The sequence below is a fragment of the Malaya genurostris genome, chromosome 1 (genome assembly GCF_030247185.1).
Source record: "Malaya genurostris strain Urasoe2022 chromosome 1, Malgen_1.1, whole genome shotgun sequence".
Taxonomy (NCBI): Eukaryota; Metazoa; Arthropoda; class Insecta; order Diptera; family Culicidae; genus Malaya; species Malaya genurostris.
In genome coordinates, this window is record NC_080570.1 from 43,019,433 (window position 1) to 43,029,705 (window position 10,273).

The following is a 10,273-nucleotide window of genomic DNA, read 5'->3' on the forward strand; positions in this document are numbered from 1 at the left end:
AGGTAGTGATAAGCTTAGTGGTAAAAATGCACTTTCAAAAAAAATACGAACATTGTCACTTCAGTCTAGCAGCAATTTTTAAGCGTTGAGTGTTTTTAATAACATTGACATGAGCTGTCCGAAAATACATTACTCGAAGATGAAATTGAAACATTTACACTGTTTCAGTTAACGGAAAACTTGTTTTACAATTAACTTTTATGTTCTTCTGCATACTTTTGTTTACATGAAACGGCCACCACGTAATTGACATAAATGACATTCACATGTCATTGAAATTTTTCAACATGAAACGTTTTTTAGTGAAATGAAGAGGATTTTTTTTTGCGTTTTACCGTCTTCGTTCTCAGCTGATTGACAGCATTCGAGCATAACAATTTCGTTTACCTGAAAGGTTATGACAAAATCAACGAAAAAAAAGCAAAATTATGGTATTCCATATTCCCTTTACGGAATTTAGCCTTTCTGTTTCAACAGAGTTCGCAACCGATTCATCGCGTACATGCCGTACATCGCGTATGCCTAGTACTACGATTTTACTGACACTAAGAATCCTTTCAGGTCGAGGCTCGAACGTACGACAACTGCCTTGCAAGACTTACGCCCTATGCATTGAACCGCCAACTAGGGATGTCGTAATATCGATCGATTAATCGATCAATAACCCAGATAATCGTGTAATATTTAATCGAATAGCTTAAAACTAATATTCGATTATTGAGCTAATCGAAACCCATAGTAATAATCGAATGAATAATCGAGTAATCGATTAATATCCCAGATAATCGAATAAATTTCAATCGATTAGTTTCAAAATTATACTCGATTATTGAATAATCGAGTAATTCGACATTCCGACATCCCTACCGCCAACCCGGAGTCATCAACATATCAACAGATATGCTAGTTAAATCAACAACATTTTAGTTGAAACAATCAGGACGTGAAACAACGAGTGCAATATTGTAATTTTGTGATCTGCGGGTTTTCCGTGTCATCACTATTTCTAGTACTTCGGAAACCGGGAACTGGAAATCGATATGTGTATCGGAAATCAATTTTTTACCATCAACTAACAAAGTGATTGCAGAACCTTTCTGTATGAGAAAGGCAAAAATATTGTGCCCAGAAAAATCTGAAGTGATTCTAAAGTCATGACGATGCCTGAAACAACAGTTTGTCAAGTGCCTGAAACAGAGATCGTAAACTGCGTACCAAAGTGTTGAGGTGCGCTCAACTTAGCTCCGGTTTTTCCATCCGAGATGTTGCTAGAAGATACAACGCCAATTTTCGAATGGTGCAGAACATCCTTGTAAGGGAAAGATGCAAGTCGTACAAAACCTGTAAACATCCAAACCGGTACATGAAGCAGATTTTCGTGACCAAAAGCGAACAAGGTTGACCGTGTTTTGACCCTGCTGTACTTTGATCGACGACGAAACATACGTCAAACTCTATTCTAAGAAGCTTCCCTGTCAAAAGTTTTACATCCCGACTGGACGTGGAGATGACCAGGAAAGATTCAGATCATTGTTTGTCGACAATTTTGCAAAGAAGGCCATTTGCTGTTGTTGCTTGAAAACGAATCCGTCACATACTCGACAAAGACATTCCAAGCGAAAAATAACCGTAAAACGCGTGTATTGCCGTTCATTTGCAAGTAGAGAAGCGAAGTCATCTTTTGGACCGATTTGGTTAACTGCCACTACTCCAATGTGGTTCTAGAGTGATTTGCTGCCATCAAAGATAGATTTGATGTTCCCCAAGCTAATGAATTTTCCGAAATTTCGACCGATCGAAAAATGCTGGACCATCTCGAAGCAGCTTTTGCGATCAAGACGGGGCAATTAAGGACACCCAGCAAATGCTGGCATAACGGAAGAAATGCGCCGATTCCGTGTTCGTTTCTACTGTGCGGGCGTTGATGGACTTCATAAAAAGGAATGTTCGAGATTTCTTCGAACTGGAGAAATTTAATCACCTACTGCTGTAACTTTGAAGTTTTAATAAAGTTAATGCAGAACAACCATTCGGGGATTTTTTAAACTTATTGAATTACACATTAAAAATTTTTTTTGTTCGTTTCTCTTAGGCAATTCTTCATGATACTGTTAGATCCGATGATTGATAACCAATGAGTGATCCAACTATTCGATTAAGTCGATAATGATCACATTACAGAACCTGATAATTTCAATAAGCTGCTTCACTATCGACAGCCTTAATCTAAAGTTGTACAAGCAAACAGTGAAAAGCTACTCATTACTCGTCACACGCGGTGACCACACATTCTTCGATAGGATTTTCTCCGCATTTTCTTCATCGGGGAACAAGCTAATCATTTTGTCTGCCGTGTTACCGCCCACCCGCAACCGGTCCGGTGTGAAATTCATAATTGGCATCGTTTGCGCTACTCCTCGATTGCTACAAGCTACTCATCCGTAACAATTTCCATTTCTAACTCCACCAGAGACACAGGCTTATAGGCTGCAGAACCAAAGTGAAAATGCTCGGAAGTGCATCAGTAAAACTTTCCCATACAAGCTAAGCCGTTTAGTGCGAAATTACTGGACCGCACAATTGACCATCCTGGCATGCCAAGCCACTTGTTAAACCAGATGCACTCATGACGGACGACGCCACACGGCCATCACTGGCAAGAAAGCGTGTTTCGATAGTGAAAACTTCGAGCGTCGAGTGTGGCTTTCCTGTTTTTCCGGCGTTCGGACGGTAAAGGAACTAGTTTTTCTCGCTTGGATGGAGAAAAAAAAACAATCTAGAAAAATGCATCTGTTTTGTGGGACACAGGGGGGGGGGGGTCACTGCAAGCTCTGTTTTCTCCCAGTTAGATGTGGGTTGAACTAAAATAACCTGATTTGCTGGCTGGATTGAGTCCAACGGGGTTTACGGTGCGGAAGCAAAACAAGTGGACTGATTCTTAGTTCGTTGGTTGATGACTGGGATTAGGTGGTATGTTCGGATTAGAAAATAACCTGTGCACAGGAGAGATAATTTTCATTTTTCCATTTCATCATTTTAATTTATTCGGCTTTTTACAAATGAATCTTAAGAGACTTAATTAAATAAATAATCAGTTCTTCGAGTGTAATAAATAAAATTACAATTAAGTTAAATAAATATGTTAGCAAGTTTTTAAAAACTATTTTTAAAAAATGCTAAGGTTGTTTTGTTTCAAAAACCAGGAGCTGGAACAGTTTCATTCCTTCACATTTTGGTTGATCATAGAACAGAAGTAGAGAGAGAGAAATAGGTGAGGTAACGCAAAAACAAACAAAAATCTTGAATTTTCCTTTTTCCGATCAACAGTCATCTTGTTGCTGAAATACTCGATCTATCTGTGTATGCTTGTGTCTGTCTGTCTGTGTTGATGTGTTTGTGTGGGTGTATTTGTTTGTTTGTTTGTTTGTATGTATGTTGATGTAGACGAGTCGAGATGTGTATTTGTGAGCTTTCTTCACAAGCTTTGGCTTAGCGTGTTGCTTTTCTCTCCTTCGTTTACTCGTTCCGCCTTAATCTAGACGATCTTACTGGGCGTAGTGTCCGTAGCCGTTGTAGGCCAGAGGTTGGGCGGATCCGATACGACCCCAGCTTCCACCATGTCCACCGGAGACAACGACTTCATGGGCGGACTCGTGATGGCCACCGGTGTTGGAGATCAGCTTCTTGATGCCGATGATGGAGGCGAGAGCGAGAGCAAGCTTGGATACGATCAAAGCTTTACCGGCCAGCAAAGCTAGGGCACCGAAGGCAAGTGGGACCAAGGTGCTTCCGAGCAGGAGTGGGATCATGATCCAGTGTCCATTTTTCTTGTCCTTGTTGCCACCACCGAAACCACCTCCGTAGCCGCCACCACCGAGACCACCGCCTCCGGCACGGATTTCATCCATGGAGCGTTTGATGTCTTCGCTGGATGGGAACTTGACCTGTCAAATAGAATGTGAAGTGGCAATTCAGTCCACGAGCTCATGAGCGTAATTAACAGAGTGTACTGCTTACCTGCAAGGTGTGGGTTTGGAAGAACGAAAGGACCTTATCGAACAGCATCGAGTTCAGGGAACGTTCCTTTTCGTTCATTGAACGGGGCAATTCCAGTTCGAGCTGAGCTTCCGTTTTGACTGGAGTGCTGTCGATAGGAACTTCCTGATCGCGAACAAACTTGACGCCTTCTGAGATCTTGAAATCCTTAAGCGATCGTGCCACTCGATCCAGGATGGTGTACAGTTTCATCTTCAGGCAGGTGGAGACATCAGCGTTCGCACAGTCGCTGTACGTTTTGTACAGGTACTTAATCTCGCCCAAATACGAACCGGAACGGGGCGTTTGCTGCTGCTGCTGCTGTGGGTCGTGACTGTCGTCAATCGTGTTTGAATTCATCGATTGCGTTGCGGATGCACTGTGAGCAAAGGACACTGAAGCCAGGCAGCATATCACCAGTAGGCACTTGAACATCTTCATTTTGTTCTGGACTATGTGTGTTTCCACTTATCACTAATCTGTACGCTTAAGTAAATCTGTTTTGCGAGGAAAACAGATCACAAAGTTGAACCGCTTCACGGAACCTCTCACTCTCTGCTTATGATAGTTCTAGAACTGTGGACGAATGAAACCAAACTGTGCCTATCTCCGGTCGGATCCACCAATATATACCACCAACCGGGGCCTGACGCTGAATTTTCATTTTTCCTGCCTGCGTCCGAGCTGAGTTTTCCGTCTCCCCACCTTGAATGGGTCTACTCCTGCAGTTAGCGGGAGATCGTCAGCATAAAGTATGTGCACTAGAAAATCGAGCCGCAGTACGTTCAAATACCCACACACACACACACGTTAATCGCCGCATCATTGGCCGTTGAACACACGCGAGACTTGCGGGTGCATCTTCCACTGCAACTTGCATCAACATTAACAACTATCGTCGCTATCAGTCAGCGAACTACCAATACTACCAGTTTCTCGGTCGGTGGTCGGTATTGGCGGCAGTGGCAGTGGAATGCAACCCACCCAAAGGAAAAGCAGGTCTTCAAGTGAGAGCGAGACAAGCATTCATTCACGTACATTAATTCCGTTCTATTCTATTACCCTCGGAGCTCCGCTTTCAGACGAAAGGCATGTTTACACACAGCACACGCTTTTCCTTTTTCTCTTTCTCAACCTGCGAGGATCCAACGATCGCGTGCTAAGAAATACCAATTCGTTCATCAATCTCACGATTCCGTACCACCAACACCAACCACCCAACTATCCTGGCGCGGTCGGTGCGCTTTGCATTTTTCCCGGCCACTCAATAGCAGAAAAATACAATTCAGTTAGCCATTGGCACGGTGGAAACAGTGGCAAACCGAAATCAATCAAAGCGTGAAAAGTGTGCGGTCGATCAACGCAAGTAGCTTACACCTGAGCTGAACCAAATTCTTCAAATCCAATCGCCCTTTCGTACAAAATACATCCCTCAATCTACCGACCAAGCGACTTTCTTTCCTTTTAACAAATATTGAAAATGATTCGAATGTTATTTTTTCCAGCCGAACAGCCACCAGCTACATAACAACGCACCGAGTTAGCGATTTTCCAGTCTAAATGCAGCAGGGTCCGAGCGGCGTGTGTCGGGGTCCGATTCGGAACCGGCGACATTGGTGGAAAACACTTTTCACGCCCCATTCGGCAATGAACACCTCGTCACGCTAGCTAGCAGAACAGTCGACAGACGAAAAAAAAAATCCTGAAAAGGATCGCCCATTAAATAACGTATGAAATTACATCTTCAGTGGGCCGGTCGTTAGCATAATGGAAAGTGTTAATTTTTTAAATGCCATTCGGACAGTCTGCCAGACTAGTAAAGGGATTATCTTTCACTTTCTGCCTACAGAAGAATCGAACGACGGATCGCGACGGGCTGTTTGATGCGATCAATCACCGGAAAGAGAGTTCGACCGGCTGGGGGAATGGACTGTGGAAAATTTGCATGGGTAGTCGATTTCCAGAAGGCTGGTTCGCTAACTATGTTTTGACGATAGTAAAACTATGCTACTGCTATTATCGTTTCTTAGTAGGATCGGAGCTACCGCTTCGAAACGTCACATTGCGTCCAACCAACTATGGACAAATAGACTGCATTTATGAAGTTCCCAATGAAAATGTTTTTCCTTTAGCGTATGCAAAGGTTAACGAATGAAAGTTTTAAGAAGGTGAATTATTCAACATTAAATCGCCGTGAGGCGATACCGGAGTAAAGTCAAACATTAAAATGAGAACAAATCGAAATCTGATTAAGATAGAAACATCAGATTAGTATGATTTCAGCAGAACAATTTTTCAATTGATATCGCATTATGTTATCATTTTACTGTTCGCTTTCGAAAATAAATTTACGAGGCAAAACTTTTATGAAACTCCAAAAACGATGATATTAAAAGCAACAGCTTGATGAACATGATAAAATAGGACCGATTTCAAATGGCAATGCAAAAATAAATTTCAATGAAACAATTATTGCTTCAAGCATATGTCTTTTACAAAAATGTTTCACATCCTGCTGGGCAGCCTTGTGGCAGCCGAAATCATATCACGTATATCTGAAGCTGGTCCGTCTTCTTTGGCAACAGCGATGCCAACCCTACGGATTCATGCGTAGATCTACGGATTTCTGTCATTTCTACGGATCTACGGATTAATCATATGAAATCTACGGATTTAGCATTATTTTACCAGAAACCTCTAGATCTAGCATTATATCTCTATATATCAATGGAAAATAATCAAATATTGTTATATCATCTCCATTTTTTTTGCTTGTCCGATTAGAATAGTAATAATGCATCTATAAGCCACCGATCAGTCATTGTTGGAAGCCTGCCTTTGTAGATTGGAGCTTAAAGCTGTTCAGTTTATGTAAATGTAAGAGTATAAGTGCACTTGAAAACAAATCTACGGATTTCACCTCAAGGCAAAGTGGCATTACTGACTATGAGTTATAAAATCCAGAACTATCATTTTAAACAACTTTGATACAGCCAAAAAGCAGCTATTTCACAGTACTTCGATATAATACACTTGTTCCCCTTTTTACCTTTTTTTATAAGTATAAAAAATAGGTATAGAATTCGCTCAAACTTTCGAAAAATTTTCCGAGGCCCGGAGGGCCGAGTGACATATACCAATCGATTCAGCTCAACGAACTGAGCAAATGTCTGTGTGTGTGTGTGTGTATGTGTGTGTGTCCGTATGTGTGTTGTCAACTAAGAGGTCGAGATCTCAGAGATGGCTGGACCGATTTTGATCAAACTAGTCGCAAATGAAAGGTCTCCCCGTCACCCAGAACGCTATTGAATGGTTTTGAGATCGGATGTTTACTTTTTGAGTTATATGAAATTTTATGTCAAAATTTTCAGTTTTTTGACAATATCTGTCACAATTGACCTTGAAACCAGAATGTGTTTTTAGACTTAGATTCCGCACGGTGATAGCTATCCAACAAGCCATAGATTGTTAAAATCCGTCCATTTTTAACGGAGATATCGATATTTTTGGGTAGGACATATTCCAGTAGTAGGAGTTTCACGCACTTAGTGATAAAGCGATTTTTCTGAGCAAAGTGAAACACGATTCTTTATACTGTTACATACAATTATTTCTAAGTAACAAAAAGACTGTGTATAGCATCTTTTTTCATGGCAATTTGCCTCGAACCGATTTTAGCACGGTTCGTTTTTGGCAACAATAACAATAATAAACGTTCGAATATGATATATATAAACCAGATGATGGCAGCATTTTCGAGTTGAGAACAATGCCATGATTAAATTTATTTAAACTACTTACAGCAATAAATGCTGGAAGAACATAACACCCATATACCATTCGAATCAGTTCGTCGAGATCAGCAAATGTGTGTGTGACAAATAATTTCGCTCAATATTCTCGGAGGTGACTCGACCGTTTTCTACAAATTCTGATTCATCTGAGAAGCCGTATACTCCCAAACAAGCATCCTGAATTTCATTTGGATCCATTTAAAATAATATAACTAATTTTTATCGTAGATGGCTGAATCGATCTAAGATTCAAATTAAATCTAAGAACCATCTAAGATTCAAATTGAAGGCCTTAAGATCCTATAAAACATCTCGCTTTTTACTCAGATCTGACTTCCGGTTTAGAAGATTCAGGGTGGTTAGTATAGAAATGTCTATTCCACGTAAATTAATCAGGTTATCGGGTTTGCAGATTTGGATAATTCATAACCAAATGAACTTATTTCAGTTTTAGTGTTTTTCAATTTTTGATTCAGAAGGTACTACGATTTCTCAAAGATGTCTGCACTGATTTTCAAACATTTTGATTCAAATGTAAACTGTACAGCTCCTTAGGTGAATTTAACTGACTTCGGCTACATCGATTTTCGAATTCTGGTTCCAGTCCGAATCGTTTCTCAAAGCTCACTCGTTTTCTCAAGAAATGCCAACTCGAATTTCAAAAACGAAAATTCAAATTAAAGGACTTACGGTCCCATACAAAATTGGTCAATTTTATCCGATTCTGACTTCCGATTCTAGAATTACAGAGTGATCAAATTTCAAAATTCGAACCGATGTAGAAGGTGACAATTCCAAAAAACTTGAAAGTTGGACTCAAAACTATTGCAATTTATTCGTTTTTGGCCATACGAATTGGTTTGGGTTATGCTGGTTCCTGAATACCGGCTCTGGAAGTACCCTAAATAACTGTAAACTCTGAAGTGAAACTTACGTCGACATTTCATGGAATGTTCAATCAACTGTCACAATTTTAGACTCAATATTACAGGGTAATGAGTGATTAAAATCTCAATTTGCCGCTTGAAATGACGGTCAATAAAATAATGCCCTGAGAACTAAAACACCAAAGATTATTAATGCAAAAAACACATGCGGATTGATAAAAAAAAGGTATCATCTCACTGCTAGGTGGATTAAGCTCGTTTTATGAACTGGAAACACATAGCATTTCTTTGATATTCCAGGAAAAATTCTTGAACGCAAAGAACAGTTGGATGTTTTGTATAATGGAGCAGGGCTGGTGAAACATGTTAAGCCCAGGTGGGTAGTTTTTCGATTTTTAACAATATTTTGTTTCGTTATTAATTTGCATGAAACGTGTAAATTCGAAGTTTAAAGCGTTTTCGGTATTTTGCACATTTAATTATTAAATACGCCATGAAACTACTGTGGGGTTATTCGAACTGTTGACATAGGACTCCCCTAGAGATCACTGCCAATATTTGTTTTGAGTATTAGGGTAGTGGCCTTGTCTTGTTCCGTATAAACTTATTTGTGTGTGCGAATTTTCGAAATTAATTCTTTGAGAATTTTAGTTACTCTGACCGTTCAGTTCGTTGGGGCTGATGATGAAAGGTGCCGAATTCGCGCATGTCATCCTGCGAAGTCTCGTGCGAAGCGAACGGCACATTAAACAAATCCATAAACAGTCCAGTCGCTGATGTGCATAACACATTGCTCAAAAAGTACCAAGACTGACCCAAATGTCAAACTTATTTCATTTTTCGAAAGAACCAACCTTCAGATGTCAAATTTTCACCTTGATCTCACCGTGGCGTTACTTGTTCACTTATGAAAAAATGGAAATAACGAGTTCTGTATGCTGATAAAGCAACGGTTTGAGAGGTGTTACCCGCATTCGGATCCATTGAAAATAAAGATTTGTGGGTATTCTGATTCCAAACGGTACCAAATGATGCTATCGTCAGAAAAGATCAAGCAAGTGAAAGCGCTTTCATGATCTTACGCGAAAATCTGGGTATATAAAAGGTTTTTTCCAATCGAACGAAAGCAACAACGCATTAACGATCCAGAGAGCTGTTTGACAATCTTAGGTCGCAATAAAAAGGATTTCTTTCGTTTGTATGAAACAGTGAACGAAACTTGGATCCACCATTTTCTCCGGAGTCATATTAGCATTCATACGGAGAAAGTCGTCCGAAAATGTAATAGGTAGCTGGAACAATCATGGCGCCAGTTTTCAGATACTCGAGGTATAATAAACATTGACTATATATTAAAAAAAAGCACCATCTAAAGTGATTATTACATTGAATTATTGATGCGTTTGAATGCGACATCGAAAAAACCATTTTTAACCAAGACAATGCTCCGTGCCACAAGTCAATGAAAATAATAGTCAAATTGAACGGATTGGTCTTCATTCTGTTTCCTCACCCACCATATTCTCAAAAACCTAGCCCCCAGCGACTACTTGTCCT

The 10,273-nt window shown here is 40.2% G+C and overlaps 1 protein-coding gene across 1 annotated transcript; it reads right to left on the reverse strand.

Annotated features, from left to right (window-relative positions):
- Positions 1 to 3,053: 3,053 nt before the first annotated feature.
- LOC131438168 (uncharacterized) lies at positions 3,054 to 4,628 on the reverse strand. Its single transcript, XM_058608004.1, has 2 exons — positions 4,018 to 4,628; positions 3,054 to 3,944 (listed from the first exon to the last, which is right to left on the reverse strand). The coding sequence occupies exons 1-2, from the start codon at positions 4,474 to 4,476 to the stop codon at positions 3,546 to 3,548; spliced, it is 858 nt and encodes a 285-aa protein (XP_058463987.1). The 5' UTR covers positions 4,477 to 4,628; the 3' UTR covers positions 3,054 to 3,545.
- Between the last annotated feature and the right edge of the window lie 5,645 nt (positions 4,629 to 10,273).

Excerpts from the sequence above, each read along its gene's own strand:
- LOC131438168 (XM_058608004.1), bottom strand. The coding sequence starts at position 4,476 with ATGAAGATGTTCAAGTGCCTACTGGTGATATGCTGCCTGGCTTCAGTG. Across the intron at positions 3,945-4,017 it reads TCCAAACCCACACCTTGCAG|GTCAAGTTCCCATCCAGCGA; the intron begins GTAAGCAGTACA and ends TCTATTTGACAG.